The sequence below is a fragment of the Monodelphis domestica genome, chromosome 2 (genome assembly GCF_027887165.1).
Source record: "Monodelphis domestica isolate mMonDom1 chromosome 2, mMonDom1.pri, whole genome shotgun sequence".
NCBI classification, from domain to species: domain Eukaryota; kingdom Metazoa; phylum Chordata; class Mammalia; order Didelphimorphia; family Didelphidae; genus Monodelphis; species Monodelphis domestica.
In genome coordinates, this window is record NC_077228.1 from 241,632,252 (window position 1) to 241,650,826 (window position 18,575).

The 18,575-nt window shown below is 42.2% G+C and overlaps 5 protein-coding genes across 13 annotated transcripts in view; 2 read left to right on the forward strand and 3 right to left on the reverse strand.

Annotated features, from left to right (window-relative positions):
* MGAT5B (alpha-1,6-mannosylglycoprotein 6-beta-N-acetylglucosaminyltransferase B) overlaps positions 1–2,139 on the reverse strand; it is a 253,842-nt gene extending 251,703 nt beyond the window's left edge. The window contains exons 1-2 of the mRNA XM_056814244.1: positions 2,069–2,139; positions 1,497–1,552 (exon numbers count right to left, since the gene is read on the reverse strand). The gene's annotated coding sequence lies outside the window, so the exon portion shown is untranslated. The remainder of the gene's footprint in view (positions 1–1,496; positions 1,553–2,068) is intronic.
* MFSD11 (major facilitator superfamily domain containing 11) overlaps positions 1–2,995 on the reverse strand; it is a 36,242-nt gene extending 33,247 nt beyond the window's left edge. For 2 of the 5 annotated variants that reach the window (XM_007482974.3, XM_001371304.5), the window contains exons 1-3: positions 2,551–2,777; positions 2,069–2,207; positions 1,497–1,552 (exon numbers count right to left, since the gene is read on the reverse strand). In XM_007482974.3, coding sequence (XP_007483036.1) covers positions 1,497–1,552; positions 2,069–2,207; positions 2,551–2,777 — 422 coding nt within the window. Of the gene's footprint in view, positions 1–1,496; positions 1,553–2,068; positions 2,208–2,310; positions 2,528–2,550; positions 2,778–2,882 lie in introns of those variants that run through there. The other 3 variants (XM_056814245.1, XM_056814247.1, XM_056814246.1) reach the window with 3 other exon arrangements.
* On the forward strand, positions 2,571–7,408 carry SRSF2 (serine and arginine rich splicing factor 2). 4 transcript variants are annotated; one of them, XR_001628152.2, is made up of 4 exons: positions 2,573–3,707; positions 4,247–4,557; positions 5,572–5,667; positions 6,181–7,408. XR_001628152.2 is itself a non-coding variant. In XM_001371330.5 (3 exons), the coding sequence occupies exons 1-2, from the start codon at positions 3,346–3,348 to the stop codon at positions 4,548–4,550; spliced, it is 666 nt and encodes a 221-aa protein (XP_001371367.1). In that variant the 5' UTR covers positions 2,571–3,345; the 3' UTR covers positions 4,551–4,557; positions 5,572–7,408. The 4 variants fall into 4 exon arrangements, 2 of the variants coding, with proteins under 2 accessions (XP_001371367.1, XP_007483035.1); XR_008915862.1 differs by having other exon boundaries at positions 3,045–3,671; XM_001371330.5 differs by having other exon boundaries at positions 2,571–3,707; positions 5,572–7,408.
* Positions 7,158–10,959, reverse strand: METTL23 (methyltransferase 23, arginine). The gene is made up of 5 exons (XM_001380563.5): positions 10,406–10,959; positions 8,856–8,960; positions 7,846–8,083; positions 7,634–7,718; positions 7,158–7,375 (listed from the first exon to the last, which is right to left on the reverse strand). Exons 1-5 carry the CDS (start codon positions 10,523–10,525, stop codon positions 7,210–7,212), a joined length of 714 nt encoding a protein of 237 aa, XP_001380600.2. The 5' UTR covers positions 10,526–10,959; the 3' UTR covers positions 7,158–7,209.
* Positions 10,960–11,055: 96 nt separating this feature from the next.
* On the forward strand, positions 11,056–18,504 carry JMJD6 (jumonji domain containing 6, arginine demethylase and lysine hydroxylase). Of its 2 annotated transcripts, XR_008915861.1 has the most exons (7): positions 11,095–11,396; positions 11,908–12,296; positions 13,948–14,234; positions 15,241–15,376; positions 15,818–15,902; positions 16,699–16,837; positions 18,089–18,166. XR_008915861.1 is itself a non-coding variant. In XM_056814248.1 (6 exons), the coding sequence occupies exons 1-6, from the start codon at positions 11,268–11,270 to the stop codon at positions 18,218–18,220; spliced, it is 1,212 nt and encodes a 403-aa protein (XP_056670226.1). In that variant the 5' UTR covers positions 11,056–11,267; the 3' UTR covers positions 18,221–18,504. The 2 variants fall into 2 exon arrangements, 1 of the variants encoding a protein (XP_056670226.1); XM_056814248.1 differs by lacking the exon at positions 15,818–15,902 and having other exon boundaries at positions 11,056–11,396; positions 18,089–18,504.
* The last annotated feature ends 71 nt before the right edge of the window (positions 18,505–18,575 follow it).

Here is an 18,575-nt window from a genome sequence, read left to right on the forward strand (position 1 = left end):
TAAACCTTACTCTCTTTGGAATTGATGCAAAGTGGGAATAACATCCAAAACAGTTAGCTATAGAAACCCATCTTACCCTATAGGAAAGTATGAAGGGGAGGGAGAATAAAAAAAGGAAGGATGAATAAAAGGGAGGGTGAACTCAAGCAGGCAATAGTCAGAAACAAAAATATTTATGAACAGGGAAAGGCTTAAAGGAGATGAAGAAAAGAATAAACAGGGGGGAAATAGGATGGAGGAAAATATACAGTAATCATAACTATGAATGTGATGATGAACTCATCCACAAAATGAAAGGGGATAGAAAAGTGGATTAAAAGTCAGAATCCCAGAATATGCTATCTACAAGAAAATATTGAAAGCAGGGAGATAAAGAGCTGTAACAGCTCAGCCAAAGTAAAAAAAAAAAAGCAGGGGTGGCAATTATGATCTCAGATTGAGTGTAATGGAATACTATTACACCATAAGAAATGAAAAACAAGATGATCACCAAAAAACCCAAGAAGAGTCTTATATGAAGTGTTGAAAAGTTAAAATGAGCAGAACTAGGAGCAAGTTGTACACAGTAAAAACAATTAAGTACGCTGGTCAGCTGTGAATGACTTAATCAGCAATTCAAGGATCCAGGACAACTCCAAAGGAACTGCCAAAGTCAGAATGCAGATGTGCCATTCTTTATTTCCTCCATGAATTTTTATCTAGCCTTCTTTTGAAGCATGGAAATATGTATAGTAACACATGTACAACCTATATCATATTATTGGTTGTCTCAGAAAAGGGGAAGGAGTAGAAGGAAGAGAACATGGATTGATAAATGTCAAACAACAAATCACTGAAAGTTGTACTCAAGGAATCTGATTTTAAAAAAGCTTAAACAAGCAAACAGTTGGGAGGCTTCTTTTGAGGAAAGCAACAGACAATATTATTTTTTCTTTGTTCTAGACTTGTTACTTCATTTTTAACAGGAAACTCTCCAACAGAGACCTAATTCTTTTTACAAGAGTAGATCAACAACAGTTTTGTAACTTTCAGTCTTAGAGTTACTAAGGGCATTGAGAGTTATGTCACAGGGAAGATTTTAACCCAGATCTTCCTGAATCCTAGGCCAATTTTCTATTTGCTAAACCCCAAATGCCTGACACTATTATATAAAATGAAGAAAACAAAGGAATCCCCTTCCATTTAGGTCTGGGTACTAATTATATGTTTTAAATGACTGAGTAAAAAAAAAAAAGTACCAACTAAGACTACAATTTGTCACTTTAATTAGATTTTTAAAAATGGTTTAAATTTTCATCATACAAAGTATTGGCACTCTTTTAGAGAGGAGGATATGGAAGTTCAGAGAGGTTAATTAATTTGCCAATGGTCATATACCTAATAAGTGGCTGGAATAGGATTTAAAACTAAGAATTCTTTAAATCCAGTGTTTTGAATTTTAGTTAGTGGGATTTCTGACAAAGTTAAATAAAACAAACAAAACCAGTGTACGATACCTGGTATATCCACTGCCATGAAAATCTGTGCTGTTTAGGCTTCTGATAACGGTTTGCTGTGTGAAAAATAAAAGGAATTACAAAATTCCTACTACAAGTTCCCTCTGAACATATTGAAACAGCATCACAGAATTCACAATCCAATAAGGAACACAGCTCATGGTGGGGACCCCAGGTCTAGGACTAGTTAACTCAAATGGTTGGCACAAATTGGCTAAAACTATGGCTTGGGTGTTTCATTTCCTTTTCTTCCAAACACTAATGAAGCACATGCTATTGTCAAAAAGTGAAATAATGAGGACAAACTTACTTCTTACTCAAATACACAATCAAATCAAAGGAAGAACAAGGGGAAGCAATGATTAAGCACCCACTTTATGGAAGAATGAGAGCTGCCTGTTTGACACACATAAATTCAATCCTAATACCCAAGAGGAGAAAAAAGGAAAGAAAAGTAGCGGGAGAGTGAGGATGTAGAGGGTGTAATTTAGAATCGTTGTTATAATTCATGTGCAACAATACTGGACTTATAAGGCGCAGGTAAGATTTGAAGAAAAGAGAGCACCACTCACCGCCACATTCCCACAAGTTTGAAAGGCAGTGAACATAAACATAAAGGCAACGCCTAAAATAACGACGTTGAACAGCTTTTTAGATTCCGGGGACATTTTGCCTCGAGAGTCGTTGCAGCACCGAACCCGTTGGAGATCCCTGGGGAGACAAACGACCAGGAGTCACAGAGACTAAGGGAGGGGGTGGGTGGGCACCAGGGCTGGGAGTCAGTTACGAAAGGGGTGGAGGTAGCGGGGCTGACCACGTCCAGAGCTGGGGACGAAGGTTTCTTCCGCACGTGCAGACAGGACACTCATTCACCCACCCTTCCCCCTCCCCGGCCGGACTCAGGCTGTTGTGGCGGGTGTGACAGGGGCCCCAACCCCGGGTCCCGGAGTGCTGCTCCAATCTGGCAACTCGGTCAGCTGACTGGGCCCCGGTCGGAGCGCGCTAGGACCGTTGGGAAATGCAGTCCCGAGGCGAGAGGGATAGGAACACCCACTCCTCAGCGGTGGACGTAAGGGGGCGTGGAATCGGCAGAGGACCCGGAGGGCTGGAACTGACGCTGCAAGTCGGTTTGGGCGGTAGCCCCATAGGACAATTGGAAGGACTGGGGCCTCCGCCAGGGCGAGCGTGGAGCTTCCACACTGGTGTGTGGCGAAGGGCGGGGCGGGGCGAGGCGGAGCCAAGGGCTGCCACCACCCTTAACCACATCTCCCTTCTCCCCATCCCTCCGGAGGAAGGCCAAGGAAAAGGGCCCTTTAGTAAGGCAGTGGGAGTACAGAGGGAAAAGTGTATGGCGGGATCTGGTGGTCGCCTTCCCGCCAAGCTCACCCCATTAGCGAACAACGCCCTCTGCAGGCGGGGCCTTTGCTTCTACGTCCAGGCCTAGTGGGGGCGGGGAATCGAAGGGTGACCGTGAGATTGGGCTACACAGATTGGCCGAGGGGCGGAGCTAATGACTCAAGAGTTTTCATTTCCGGGTAGCGCTGCCGCCATTTTGTGAGGAGGGTGATAAACGGGCGCTGGGTTGTAGCGCCCCATTCAGTTACTTTTCAGGTGAGGGAGGAGGAAGGTCGTGCAGCCATTGCGAGGGTCGTGAAACCGGACCAAGTTCCCCAAATCTCCTTCCACCGACACAGCCGCAGGCCCGTCTGAAGAGAAAGGGTCACCGGAGCCTCCGAGTTGCGGCGAACCGTCGGGGTCGCTGCTGCCACCTCTAGCTGAGCGCGCGCGCAGGCCCTCCCAGGGCGTTGATTTCTCGGCGCGCAGCCTTCGGGCCGAGCCCTCGCCGGCCATGAGCTACGGGCGTCCTCCCCCAGACGTGGAGGGGATGACTTCCCTGAAGGTGGACAACCTGACATATCGTACCTCGCCGGATACTCTGCGGCGAGTCTTTGAGAAGTACGGCCGGGTGGGCGATGTCTACATCCCCCGCGATCGCTATACCAAGGAGTCCCGTGGCTTCGCCTTCGTGCGCTTCCACGACAAGCGCGACGCCGAAGACGCCATGGACGCCATGGACGGCGCCGTGCTTGACGGCCGGGAGCTGCGGGTGCAGATGGCCCGCTACGGCCGCCCGCCAGACTCCCACCACAGCCGCCGAGGACCGCCGCCCCGCAGGTACGGGGGAGGCGGCTACGGACGCCGGAGCCGCAGGTAAAATGAGGGAGGTAACTGGGTTTTCGGGGTTCCGGGGTGGCGGGAAAGGAGAGCCCAGTGGGGGCGGGGTGATGCACTGGGTTTGACTTTAGTGACTCTAGACGGGTCGATGTGGTCTTTTTCTAATTACCGGAGGCGGGAGGCAGGAAAGAAGAGGGAACCGTGGGGACGGGAAAGTGCCTCCTTTGGCCGGAGGAGCCACGTGGTGGCCCTAATGGCGTGGGCTGGGGCCGAGAGGGGGCACGTGGTCCCGTTTCCCCTCCCCCACTCTGGAGTCTTTTGTTTCGCATGTCTTGGAGCAAGATTTAGGACTGTTCGAGTTCTTGGGTGTAACCAGGCCTGCCTTGTGAAGCAGGGAAGGGTGGCTCTGGGAGATACTCCCCTCCCCCTTCCCTTTCCTTCCTTCCTCCCTCTTTAGGCTGGGGAAATGGCGGCGCTTGGTGGGGTGAGATAATGGCGGCCTGGGCGGGAGCACGCGGGCGGGGCCGAACTTGCTATTTTCTAACCCTGCCTGTTATACCTGTTTCTGCCTCTAGCCCGAGACGGCGTCGCCGCAGCCGTTCTCGAAGCAGGAGTCGCTCCAGATCCCGAAGCCGATCTCGTTACAGCCGGTCCAAGTCTCGTTCCCGTACTCGATCCAGATCTCGATCTACCTCCAAGTCCAGGTCTGCCAGGAGATCCAAATCCAAGTCTTCCTCGGTCTCCAGATCTCGGTCCAGGTCCAGATCCAGGTCCAGATCCAGAAGTCCTCCACCGGTATCGAAGAGGGAATCAAAGTCTAGATCTCGATCCAAGAGCCCCCCCAAGTCTCCCGAAGAAGAAGGAGCAGTTTCTTCTTAGGATAATGGTAATGTCTACCAGGATCTAAGCTTTATCTCCTAAACCGGGAGACATTTACACAATAGCATTTAAGTGGGGTTTGGAATAGTTTCTTAAGCCAATTAACCTAAAAATAAACTCCTTGTGTTAGGAGTTATACTTACTCAGCCCTGGGAGTAAAATCAAAGCCAGGGTTCTGCAGAAAAGATAGTATGTTTATTTAGATACTAATGGCTATTTGCTTAAACTGTTAAGAGACCTAATAAAAGTGATTATTTCTTGCTGTTTTTATCCAACATCTGCATTTTCCCCTTTAAAGCTGCGGGTCTCCTGTTTGCTAAAAGAATATTGGCCAGTATTGCAGATTTTAACTGATTTGGCTGATCCTCCAGGGACCAGTTTCTGTGGGCGTGTGTTGGAGCAGGTTTGTCTTTAAATGTTAAAGATGCACTATCCTTTATACAAAGAACATTCAGTTCATCAGTTTCTGTACTGAGTGGGAATTTTATGGATTTGGCAAGTATTTCAACACCAAATTGGGGGGGGGGGGATTAAATTGAATACAGGGTGGGAAAGGATAGTGTGTCTTTAACTCCTCAAATCTTTTGGTCCTGTTTTTAAAAGTAAAGGGGCCTGAGTAGCTCAAATTTAAAGCTAAGTATTCTTAAGTGGCTTTTAAGGTTATCTCCCATATAATGCAAAATAACTGTTAATCACAGTTAAAGAGGCTGGGTTCAAGGTAAAAAGATGGTTTAAGTACAGCCTTTTTCCATCTTTTCTGTTTTTTTGTTTGATTTTTGGTTCTTGGTCAAGGAAGTTTAAAAAAGCAAGACTTCCTTTAAATTTATGCTGATAGTTTTTTTAGTATAACTCAAATTTTTAGGCAACGTGGGTGGCTGTAGAGCATTATAATTTTTTTAAATTTCACTACATTTTTTAGTAAGGCCATCTCAAGATAAGGAGGAACTTGCCTGAAGTTATAACCACTTGCTAGGTCTTCTGTGTATGAAATTGGCTGAATTCCTTTCTTTTCAAATCTTAGATACCGCAGAGAGCAACATAATGGATGACTTGGGGGGAAAAGACCACATTCAGTCCATTGAAGAGTCCCTGAAACAAGCAACTGGCTATTGAAAAGGTTATTTTGTAACATTTTGTCTAACTTTTTAACTTGTTTTAAGCTGCCTCAGATGGCAAACTTCATTTTATGTGCCATTTTGTTGCTGTTATTCAAATTTCTTGTAATTTAGTGAAGTGAACGACTACAGATTTCATTATTGGCTTTGGATATTTGAGGTAAATTTTCACTTTTGTTTATATAGTGCTGATTTTTGTTTGAAATTAAACAGACTCCTCCCATAACATAATTTGTGGCCTCTTGAGTTTTGAGGAAACATACAGCCATTACATGCTGAATAGCCTAATGCTATCAAGAGAAGTTAACTCAACATTGCCTTCATTCCGTTAAAAAAAAAAATCTACAAAACCTTGGTGTAAATTTCTTTGTAAAATGCTGGCTACTTTCAGATACCAAATAGTATCTGAATCCAAATTTGTATAAGATTTTTCAGGTGACAAGACTTAATTTTTGAAAGGATTCTTTTACCAAACACAATTCTAATCTCTTCTCTTATGTATTTTTGTGCACTAGGCGCAGTTGTGTAGCAGTTGAGTAATGCTGGTTAGCTGTTAAGGTGGCGTGTTGCAGTGCAGAGTGCTTGGCTGTTTCCTGTTTTCTCCTGATTGCTCCTGTGTAAAGATGCCTTGTCGTGCAGAAACAAATGGCTGTCCAGTTTATTAAAATGCCTGACAACTGCACTTCCAGTCACCCGGGCCTTGCATATAAATTACGGAGCATACAGTGAGCACATCTAGCTGATGATAAACACACCTTATTTTTCCCCCCCAAAAAAAAATGGTAAATCTGATCATCTTCATGTATGAACTTGGCATATGAAAAATGTAACATTAAGGAAAGCATTCCTTTGTAAGTACTGATAACATGGTGTATCTTTTGCTTATGATAATTCTGTATTATAACCACTGTTCTGTAGTTTACAATTAAAACATTTTTCTTGATGTTAGCTTTTCTCTAAACTCAATGTCTTGGTCTTAATTTTTTTAATAGTTTAAAAGACCTATGCAACTAACCTGTGAATGTCATTATTGACTGTACTCAAAATTTTTTGATTTTATTTTTTACCTGAGTTTTTTTTCCCCCTTGAGTTAAAATTGGGTACTACTGCTAACTTGGCATACACCCAAGTTCATTACTAAAATCAGGGTACCAAAGTGTCAACAGCTCCTGCATTGGCCATTTTTATATTTTTCGCCTGTTAAAAAGGTGAAAGTCACCAAGTACTTAACTAATAACTCTTGGGTCTAAAGATCTAAGTCTTATAATTTTTAGGTAAAATTTTATGGTGGTTGCATGCTTTGGTTTATACTAAAGCTTTATTTTACCAAGCCAAGTGAATAAACATAAAAATGATTAGGGTTTTTTCTTTTTCTCCCCCCCTTTTTTTTTTTTAAACAATACTCTGCAAGTTATTATTCCTGGTTCCTACTAAGAAGGGTGGGCTTGTTAGTGGCTTTACTATGCAGCAAGCACACTAAACAGAATTGTGATATTGTTGAAAAGAAGCATGTAGGATTTAATTGCTGGAGACATAGGAACACTTCAGAGGACATTCTTTGCCAAAGAAATGATCATCATTTCAACAGTATGTCTTCCTGGAAGGGCAGATTCTGCTAGATGTTCTCTGTCGGCACCAAAAGACTCCAGAGGAATATGGATGCATTGCAGCTCCCACTTGTAGAGCAAAGCTTCAAGTGAACACTCGGCACTAAAGAAAATAAAGATTTTTCTTAACAATGCAGTTGAGTCCCCCTTCAATCATTAATTTTTCCTTCACTAACATGGCTACCATATGATTTTGTCAACTTTGAGAGTGCTTTTCTTAAGTTTTATTTACCTTTAGAACAATCTAGTTTGTGCTAAATGCAAAGCTGCAGTGGGTTTGCTAGAACTGAAGAACAAAAGCAGCCAGAATGCAGACCAAGAACTAATTAGAATTAATGGTGCACACTTTTTTCTAGGTTACCTTCGAACTTGGTAAGTAGTCCACAATTGAACATGAGGATTCCTTTGTACTAGGTAGTACACTGTAGTTAAAATATCTTCAAAATCTGTGGGAACAAGTTAGTGAATAAAGGTTTGCCTTTTCTACTACAAAATCAAATTCCCTGAAATACTTATGATTTATCTTGAAGGGATGCTTAAAAGCATGATCCCTGAAGTCAAATTTAAGCTTACCTTCTGGTTCAAAAAATACATCAGAGGCCAGAATGATATCCAAGGGTGGTAGAGCCAATAACTCAGGTGAGATCTGTCCCCAGGTAAGCCCAGTAATAGGTATGTTGGGTAGGTCATTCATCTGGCAGCTTTGCAGACAGTTTTCCAGACAATGAGTTAACTCTGAGCTGTCAGACAGTATTACCTTAGCACCACATTTTGCTGCTACTATCCCAGGAAGACTCACGCCTGCTCCAATCTAAAATGGCAAACATAAAGTTCTTTGCAAAATTATGCATGTATGTATAATATATAGGACCAAAGGAATGAAAAGTGCTGAATTTTTTATACAAAGAACAAGTAAATGTCATCATGTAGTTTTGTAATCTGTCATTAGAATAAATGAGTATCGGTGGCCAAGATGGTCTGTAGTACAAGCCTGTTGTATAGAGGCAGTTTCCAGGCTGGCCTCGGGTGATAAAGCCAACAAGAGAACCTGGGGAAATCCAGTAGATATCATTTCTGAAGGAACTTGGCAAATGATGGCTTGCACCAAAGTACATGGGAATAGCAAGATCACATAAGGGATATCCGTGTCAATTTTAGATTAGTCCACAGTTTTCACTATGCTAATTTATTTAACCCAAAGGGAATGTAAATTATAGAAATAGCCTAGAAGAGCAGTCTGCAAAATGGAGTGACAATGTCAAAATTCATTGGTTAAGGATGTTTAAAGCTTCATCTGTCAAGATCTTGAAGGAAATTCCTGTATTGTTATGGAACTACCTTTTTAAGATTTTGTGTTTAGGAAATTAAAGTCTTAATCAAAAAGCATACTTTAATAGCCTGCTATTTACAACATTAAATCAGGGTGTGTGGACATATCCCCCCAAAAGTATCAGTCTTCAAGTTCCTTACATTCTATTGAGAGCCAGTATAAAACTTAGGGGAAAAGAATTGGGAAATGCCTCATGTAGTCACATGCACTGATTTTTGAAGGAAACTAGATTTTAAAAAGTTGAGCGACTTACCTCTAAAATAGTTTTGCCAGTCAGATTTCTTCTATGATGCCATAGGTATTGAGCCAATACCACAGCACAAGGCCAAATATACATACCATGTTGGAAATGCAGAACCTGAAAATGAAAAACATTTTCACTGATGGTCTTCAAGAGGGGTGAAACTGGCATAATAATCATTGCTTATGGACTCATTCCATTTTCATTTAAGGGAAAATTTAGGACAGACATATTGTCTGGAATTGTGGAAAGATCCTCGACTTAACTACATTCAAAAAGCTTGTGATCTAAGCTTTGTTCGTGGTAAGGTGAATAGAAAACTGGACCTGGAGTCTACAACCTAAGACATCAGATTTAATAGCAAAGTAAGGCCAGTTCCTCCCAACTACAAATTCTGCATTTTTTCCACTACAACATTGCATATATATTAATCACACAGAGAGGCATCTCCGTGTGTAAGTGGGTAGTGTGCTAATAAAAATGCTTCCCTGAATTTCTATTAGCTATGTGACAGGTTGGTTAAACCTCAGCTTCAGGAAACTCCTTTTAGACTGAAAAAAGGTGATTTGCTACTTAAGGTTAAAGTATTTCCCCCACAATCCTGCAAGGTACACAGTGCAGGTATCTAATAGGAGGATAGACCATAAAATTAGGATAATAATGCACCTACCTCTCAAGGTTGTAAAGATAAAATGAAAAATGTCTTTCCCATTAAGTTGCAGATGCAGGGAGACAGATAAAAACGAAACTCCTTACCCAAGGAACTTGGGGGGAGAGGGGGGAATGCCACTAAATATGTAAGCTAATTTCAGGAAGAGTGGCTGAGGATGGTATAGGGCTTGAACAGTTTTAAACGAATGCATTTTGGGGTTTGAGAACATGGAGAGGGGAAATGGGATGATGAAACCAGCTAAGCACTTGCCATCAGTCAAAAATCCCAAGACCTCCTCATCCTATTGCATTGTTGTGGGGGAACGGATAAAATCCCAAACTATCCTTATATGACTTTTGACCACACCTACTGATAAAGGAGGATGTATCAAGCTTAATAGATCTCTGAGGACATTCAGGGAATCCAAACAGGTACATCAGTTTCAGGACATGCGATTTTTACCTAAGTGAGGTTAACAACACTCAAAACAGGATCAGAGATCAGGACTAAGAATCATAGGCTTAGGGTTGTATGGAAGCTAAGGATCATAGACTTAGAGCTATATGGGACCTTCAAAGTCATCTAGTTCACTCTCCCAGCCTACTCCTTATTTTACATGTGAGGAAACATACATGTTATGGAAAGATACAAGGTGATACAGCTAACTCAGTCCCTCCACTCCAAAGCTCCTTCCTTCCATTGTACCACACAAGCCACTAAAATGACCTTGCTGTTAGAGCCCTAAACTCCCTCTTCAAAGAGCACTTAGCTTGCCACCAAAGGAGACCTTTCCAGGGGATATATGGATCAATTTAACTCAAGAAAGAAGTCCAGCTTGTACACTGACCCACACAAAGTAATAGCACGGAGATGGAGAAAGTACTGCTTTTAATCTCGCCAGCCTACCCACCTGGGGAATGTGAACCTCCAGCACCGCCCTTTTCCCTCCTAGTTCTGGCTCCTCAGAAAACCGGAACCGCTGGGCCCGGACCATAGGTTCTTCCAGGGATGTAGCCTCCTGATGAGCCATATCTGAGGCACTCCGAGGAGAGCCAAAACTCCACTAAACGCAGCTGGAGGTGGAGCAGAAATCCGAATAATCCAAAGGGGGACCCTAAATGTGAACCTCAGGGCCACGTGGCTAAGGCACCCACGTGTCAGTTACTCCCAAACCTCCCCACCCCGAAAAAAGGTCATTATCTTGGCCACAATTCCCTCTGAGTTTGGGCCTCCTTAGCACAGAATGAGTTAAAAGACAAAAAGAACAAGCGATTGAGCGGGAAAGGAATCAAAACCAGATTAAGATTATTTGAACTGGGTTAGGGATAGTCGAAAACATAAAAAATATTGAGCGGAAATGGGTAGCTAAGACCGGAAGCAAGAGTGAGTGGCGGCTAATGTAGGACAGTTTCACGGCTCAGTCCGCTGTTTCTTTCATTTTGACCTTCTCAATATGGCGGCGGAACCATGGTCAGAGGGCGTGCCTCGAAGGAGCCACGACCAATAAGCGGTTCCCTAAGGCTTGTGGGTGGTGCTGGAGGGTCCTCGTTCCGCCAATCCGAGACTCAAGGAAGGGGAGGTGCTAGTGAACTGAATTTTCTGGAAGGTACATTTAAAGGAGCCGGTGGAAAAGGAGAGCTATCTGTTTCTCCTTGCTCTTCCCCCCCCCCCCCTTACAGGGTAGGGGGCGGATCGCAGAGCCTTCTGGAGCTTGTTGAGCGAGTCGAGGACATAGCAGAGAAGGGTGAGGGCCGACCGGAGCCTCCTGCAGGATGAACCACAAGAGCAAGAAGCGGATTCGGGAGGCGAAGCGCAGCGCGCGGCCCGAGCTGAAAGACTCTCTGGACTGGACCCGGCACAACTACTTCGAGAGCTTCTCGCTGAACCCAGCCTCAGTGGTGGTGAGTGCGGACGGGATCCGGTGGGGGGCCCGCAGCAGCCCGAGGCCCGGCTCTGTGCCTGGGGCGGAGCCCGCCTGTGGTGGCAGAGGACTGCCCGAACTCCCTCCCCTCTACCCCCCTCCCCCCCCCCCCCGGTCTGCGGCAGAGGTGTGTGGTGCTGGATCCGCCTGGGGCCCATGCTTCGGGGGCGGCCTTGAGGAAGACGAGCTAGCCTGGGGACCTCCACTTCCTGCCGGACAATTTGGCTGGGAGGGGAGTGGCAGACCCTGCTGACAAGGGTCTCCGCACCCCACGTGGGAGAGCCCTAATACCAGTGGCAGCCACTTTGGGGGAGGAGGGGTAAGGAGACCCTGGAGGGTAGACTTCCTCCCAGAAGCCGAGGAAGAGACGAGATCTGTGACCACTCACCTGAGTCAGTGATAATCGGCCCCCCCCCCCGGAGGGATACCCGCATTTTGCCAATTCTTTTTCCCTTCCCGCTTAACCTCAATGTCTGTTATAACGTTTTCAGGATAACGTGGAAAGAGTGGATGCTTTACAGCTCTCGGTAGAAGAGTTTGTGGAGCGGTACGAAAGGCCTTACAAACCCGTCGTCCTGCTGAAAGCCCAGGAGGGCTGGTCCGCCCAGGAAAAATGGACTCTGGAGCGCTTGAAACGCAAATACAGGAATCAGAAGTTCAAGTGCGGGGAAGATAATGATGGCTATTCCGTGAAGATGAAGATGAAGTACTACATTGAATACATGGAGAGCACCCGAGATGATAGCCCCCTCTACATCTTTGATAGCAGCTATGGGGAGCACCCCAAGAGGAGGAAACTTTTGGAGGACTATAAGGTTCCCAAATTTTTCACAGATGACCTGTTCCAATATGCAGGAGAAAAGCGCAGGCCACCTTACAGGTAGACTACCCAGTTTTCAATATGCTGGTAGTTTTTATTGGGTAACTAAAATCTTATTACCACTATAGTTTTTCATAGTTGCCAGGAGCTTAATTTGGCCATTTTCAACCCATTACCAGAACATTTGACAAACATCAGTATTGACCAGGCTTCATCTGTCTTCTATTTATCTTGCCTCCACTCAAACAGGTAAATTAACTGCTAAGTATACTAGCAACCATGGTAGAAAGAAAGCTGATAAATAAAATTCCAAGTGAATACTTAGACTGATTATTTAAAGTTGACTGTCTTTAAGCTTTAAATTCATCAAACAATTATTAAATGCTTTCCAGTATACAACCGGCGTTTAAGAGTGGTATTTTGTTTGTTTTAGGTGGTAGGGGATAAAGACCAGTAAGGGAAGAGGAGGGGGGGTTGAGATAGGATTGTAGATTTGGAGCTGGAAGAGATTTTTTATAGAGATCCTCTAGTCCACACTCCTCCTTTATATATAGTGAAGAAATTTTTATAGGTGAAGAAATTTGCACCCAAAGTTTTAAACTGACTTACCCTTAACATTGGCAGTAAGTTGCAAAGCTAGAATTTGAACCAGGAACTCTGAATGTGGTTTAGTATGTCATTTATTTTCATCATTACATATGATTAAAGAGATTTACCTATTTTGGGAATGTTTCCTTCAAAAGAAAACTCTTTCCTTGGTTAGCTATGTTTTTTTTTTCAACATCTAGGGACAGATCATATATCATAAAGCCTTAAGAATCTAGATAAATTACCCATCTCAGTGTATAATATTATGAGTGGGAAAGGAAAAATTGATTTTAAAACCTTTGCAAGACTGAGGTGTCTGGGGTATTATCCCAGAGGACAAGTGGGAATTTTGTCTCTGATCTGGGTTTTAGTACTATCCCTAAATGGAAACACAGACTTATTTAGGACCTTGTCTAGAGGAAACTCTTAAGAGTATTCTGCTTCTGGGATATACTTGTTTTATGATGCTGGCCTGGTCATTTAAGACTAAGCTGCAGAAAAGGTGCTGACTTTCTTTGATAGAAGTTTCCTCAACAGGGAGTTCCTTATAACAATGAAATCCTATGTGTAGTCCCTGTCATAGGAGAGAATTGGGAGTGTCTCTCCTTTAATGTCAGTGTCCTAAGGCTCTTCTTTTATTTTCCTCTTTTATTTCTTATCTCAGTATAATGATTAGGAATCATTCATTTAAATTATCCAAGTATTCAGTATTTTGTAGACTTTGGTCTTTGTTCTAACAGCTATTTTTTCTTCTAAGCATAATTTGTTCAGTTATTTTGGGAGATACTGTTTTAAGTTTATATCTTTGATCTCCCCTAGATTGTAAGCTCCTTGAAAACAGACCATATTTTACCTCCTCTTCTTTAGTACCTTGCTTCCTAGTTGGCTCTCATATATTTGAATTGTGATTTCTATAGGAACAGCAGGAAAAGAGAGATCTTCTTTTAACATTTTTCTTCCCATTCCAGATATTTGGCAAAATTTGGGTAACAGACTACATGAAATATTGCTTTTAACTTCCTCTTCTTTAAATGGATACTGTTTGTATTTCTGTGTATATAAATATTAAGAGATTACAATTTTATACACTGCTCATAATTAGATAATTTTTTTCTTACCATAGGTGGTTTGTGATGGGACCACCACGGTCTGGAACTGGAATTCACATTGATCCCTTGGGTACCAGTGCATGGAATGCCTTGGTACAAGGACACAAACGCTGGTGCCTATTTCCTACCAGTACTCCCAGGGAACTTATAAAGGTGACTCGTGATGAAGGTGGAAACCAGCAAGATGAAGCTATTACCTGGTTCAATACTATTTATCCACGGACACAGCTTCCAACTTGGCCACCAGAATTTAAACCCTTAGAAATTTTACAGAAACCAGGAGAGACTGTTTTTGTACCAGGTGTGTATATTGGTGAAAAAAATAAAATCACAGGAGGTTCAACACATCTTAACATGAGCAGATTTAAACAAAATGTAACTCAGAAGTCCTTATACACCCATGATATAATTGAATGATGAATTGACTTAGTATTCATTTTTGAAAATATGGGGTACTTAATCTATGTCTCTATGAATCAAAGAAAGACCCATTTAGCTAAGTTGAGAGAGGCTTGTCACTTAGAATAGATTGTGAGCTTAACTGAGAGTAGGAATGACAGCTTTTATATTTGTATGCACATAGTAATTTTACTACTTAATAAATGCTTTTTTTCTTCATTATCAAGCACATACCAGTTTTTCAAACCTCCTGTGATTTTGTTGTTGTTGTTAACTTTCCATTATAAGAAGCGCTCTGAAAGACTTTTATAATAGAAAGTAACACATGATCTAGCAGCATATAAATAAGTATATATGAGATAATTCAAGGAGAAAGCAAGCATTAACAAGGAGATCAGGAAAGACTAATAGAAGATAACACATGATCTAGCTGAAGCTTAGGGTTTTAAAAGAGCAGAGAGGGAGTGCCTTCCCTAAGCATTGAGGCAGCCTCTACAAAGGCAGTCAGGAGATAGCGTGCAAAGAAATTATTTAATTGTGCTTATTGGAAACTGATATTTGTATAATTTCTTAAGGTAGGTGAGGATAACAACAAGGAAAAAGATAATTTTTAAAAATTTTTCAGGATACTTGGTAGGAAATTTCAACCCTTGAAATTAACTAAGGAGGGTTGCTAAAATGTTCTAAATGTGGCATGAGGACCTAGTGAACTTAACCATCCAAGATAGTTTATATATCTTAGGAATTCCCTTCAAAGTAAGAAAGAACTTTTTATCCATAAGCAAAATTTTATAAGTGACAAGCCAGCAAATCAAAATTTAAGAGTGACACAGAAGTGGCATTGATGCTTTAGTTAAGTTAATGTGACATCGATGTTTAATGGATGTACAATGTTTTTTGAATTTCAGGAGGTTGGTGGCATGTTGTTCTCAACCTTGACACTACTATTGCTATCACTCAAAACTTTGCCAGCAGCACTAATTTCCCTGTTGTGTGGCACAAGACAGTAAGAGGAAGGCCAAAGTTATCAAGGAAATGGTACAGGTGAGAAGTGTCAGATTTTACTTTTTGTCATGAACACATTTCTACCGAAAACTAAACAGAAAAAGCCCAGATTTCTGTCCTCATTGCTGAAGTGAAATACATCCATATTGAATAGGCCTGGGAACAGCTGGGACTGCAAGCAAAGTATTTGGGGTTGAAGAGTTTGGGTCCAAAATCAGTTACTTCTAAAGATGTTCAACTAGAATTTTTTTTGCATGCTTAGGATCAGAAATGTATTTTTGTGTTTTTTGATATTGTTTTTATTTTATTTTTAAATTAGAACTGGGAAAATGAACTTATTAGTTTTTGGGTTTTTTGTTTCTGTTTTTTTCTTTTGTTTTTGTTTTTAATTACCAAGAAGCATTATTCCCATTTGAACTATTGCCTTCAATTCTTGTGGGGTGACTGCCCTGGAGACTTAGCTCCTCTATTTATCCACAGAACAGATACAGCACGGGCAGCGGCAGTTGCAAGCCACCCCGTGCCACTGTGTCCCAACCCTGACCTGGAGGGACCAGCACTCGGGGTAAGAGGGGGATTCTGGCTCACTCAGCCCTCAGCTTCCCTGCTGAGATGGCCAGCAAGGGTGGTGGCTTTTGTTGTTCTTCCTTGGATTCTTGGGTACCTCAGAGGGCTGAGACCCATTGACTCTGTTCATATAGGCCACTGCAAGGTGTGCTATGGGCTATCTAGAAGCCCTCTAAAGAGAATGAGATTTTTGCCATCTACTAACGTGGATATCAAACCAACTTTCCTAAAGATAGAAGGCTTTCTCTTTAGTCCAGTTTTTGAGCTTTCTATGTCCTTGTTCAGTAATTTATAATTTTCTAAATGATAACCCCCTCAGTAAAAGGAAGGATACCAATCTGCCACATATAACTCCTTTTTCTTATATGTCTAATTTTCCCTAGTCAAAATTGAATTTAACTAAATCCATGTTAGGCTTTTAAATGCTGTGCTGTGGAAAGGTGACTTTCATTAAAACAACCAGGAAACTTAATTTCCCTGTGCTTCTTGTTTTCTTCTTTTAATGCCAAAAAAATTACAAGCATAGTCCATTTGGCTCTTTTCCCTGCAGTGTAACATAGTGGTGTATGTAGCTGGTCAAGAAAGCAATTTCAAAAAAATTATAAGTTTTTGCACCCCAACTTGTGCTTTGGTCTTTGATTTCACCACTGTCAAAAAAAAATGCCCTCTGAAGTAGAGCATACATTGGCATTCCTCGGTTCAAGGCGTCTTAAGTCTCAACTCTAACCCTGCATCCTTGTTTGTCGTCATTGCTCTTTGGTAAAGCCGCACAAACGTGATCTTTCATCTTTTAGGATTTTGAAGCAAGAACACCCTGAGCTGGCAGTACTTGCTGACTCCGTTGATCTCCAAGAATCCACGGGTATCGCCTCTGACAGTTCTAGTGACTCCTCCAGCTCTTCCAGCTCTAGCTCATCTGACTCTGATTCTGAGGTAGGTAAAGCTGAGCAGGAAACCTTACCTCATGCTAACTTAAGCTATCTTATGAGCATGGACTTTGGTCAGAAGGGCATCTCTTCTCTTAGCCCTGGATATTTTGGGAAAGTTTATAGAATTATACCTTTGTCTGATTCTTCCAGAAATCATTGTCCTATTCTAATAGATTTCTGGAATGGAAAGCCATCCTTAAGAGGGCAGAGAAAATATCTCATTTTATATAATCTAATAGACCAAGGACTTGTGTTTTTAAAAGGATTTTTGCTACTTTGTATCACTGACTACATTTAATTTTTTTTCTTTTTGAGATAAACAAAAAACCTGGATTGCATGTCATAATCTGTTTTGGTTTCATATCCCTTGTTATGGAGCTAAAATTGTGGGGAGGTTCCCCATTGTAATTGGTTGTGTAGCTGTATCAGATCAGATCTTACTTAATCTTATCATAATGTGAGTTTGAACCTACTCTTCAAGGCTCATGCCAGCAAAGTGTGTGTGAGGAGGGGTATGTGTGGAGTGCCTCATAGTCCCCTTCCAAGCTTGAAAAATGTGGAAGATAGTGCTGACACTAAACTATATCTTTCACTCAAAAAGCAGCTTAGCCAAGTTTAAAGAAGCTTATCATTGGGAAGTTAACCTCCGAATTTTTGTTCTTTTGTTGGATTTGGGGATGGGCTAGGGGAAGAGAACTAGGGGGAGTTACACGGCAATTCAGGAAGCAATAGTCTACTAATGTATATAACAAATGACATACAATATTCAACAGTAGAGGGAGTATGCTGAAAAGGCAGCTCTTTTAAAATATTGAAATATACTTGTTCACATGTAACAAAGGAAAATTCATTCATTCATTCATTCATTTTTAAAGCCCTTACCTTCTGACTTGGAGTCAATACTGTGTATTGGCTCCAAGGCAGAAGAGTGGTAAGGGCTAGGCAATGGGGGTCAAGTGACTTGCCCAGGGTCACACAGCTGGGAAGTGTCTGAGGCCAGATTTGAACCAAGACCTCCAGTCTCTAAGCCTGACTCACAATCCACTGAGCCACCCAGCTGCCCCCCATAAAGGAAAATTTAGATGGAGAATAATGGCAAGCCTTATGGGAAACACAAACATCTAAAAAGTTTTGTTAAAGAATAGCTTCAAAATGACTACTAGATTCTTTGTGTGGTCTCCTGAGGACAGAGTAATGTAGTGTAAAGATTAAATGTGTACCGTATTGAATTTGTTTTTTTCACCTTATATTCAAGTGTGAATCTGGTTCTGAAGCTGATGGAACAGTGCACCGGAGGAAAAAGAGGAGGACCTGCAATATGATGGGCAATGGTGACACCACCTCTCAGGATGACTGTGTGAGCAAAGAGCGCAGCTCCTCCAGGTGACCAAGTGGTATTGCTGTTGATTTTAAAGGACATGCTCACACTGAGCTGACAGGGTGAGGGAAGGGAGTCCCATTGGATCCTGCAGATGAGGTGAGGGACAAGGAAAGCCAGACAATGAGGACTGCCCTCAAAAGTGAATCAGTTTGCTGTCAGTTGATTTAAATGGTCTTCTCCACCAATTCAAATTAACATGGTTTGTTCTACAAAAGAAGCTAAGAACCGCTGTCTAAATGGTGCCAAGAAAAATATTTGCATTATTTAATAAAATGGAATTCATTTTATAACTTTCAATGTTTCTTTCCTTTAGTTGATCAGAACCTTCCCCTGGTGCCCTTTTATCATGGTACTGGAGGAA

Coding starts and splice junctions, on each gene's coding strand:
- SRSF2 (XM_001371330.5), top strand. CDS start 3,346: ATGAGCTACGGGCGTCCTCCCCCAGACGTGGAGGGGATGACTTCCCTG. Junction 3,708..4,246: donor TACGGACGCCGGAGCCGCAG/GTAAAATGAGGG, acceptor TTCTGCCTCTAG/CCCGAGACGGCGTCGCCGCA.
- METTL23 (XM_001380563.5), bottom strand. CDS start 10,525: ATGGCTCATCAGGAGGCTACATCCCTGGAAGAACCTATGGTCCGGGCC. Junction 8,084..8,855: donor CTGGCAAAACTATTTTAGAG/GTAAGTCGCTCA, acceptor TTGCCATTTTAG/ATTGGAGCAGGCGTGAGTCT. Junction 7,376..7,633: donor ACTACTTACCAAGTTCGAAG/GTAACCTAGAAA, acceptor TATTTTCTTTAG/TGCCGAGTGTTCACTTGAAG.
- JMJD6 (XM_056814248.1), top strand. CDS start 11,268: ATGAACCACAAGAGCAAGAAGCGGATTCGGGAGGCGAAGCGCAGCGCG. Junction 12,297..13,947: donor AAGCGCAGGCCACCTTACAG/GTAGACTACCCA, acceptor TTCTTACCATAG/GTGGTTTGTGATGGGACCAC. Junction 15,377..16,698: donor TTATCAAGGAAATGGTACAG/GTGAGAAGTGTC, acceptor TTCATCTTTTAG/GATTTTGAAGCAAGAACACC.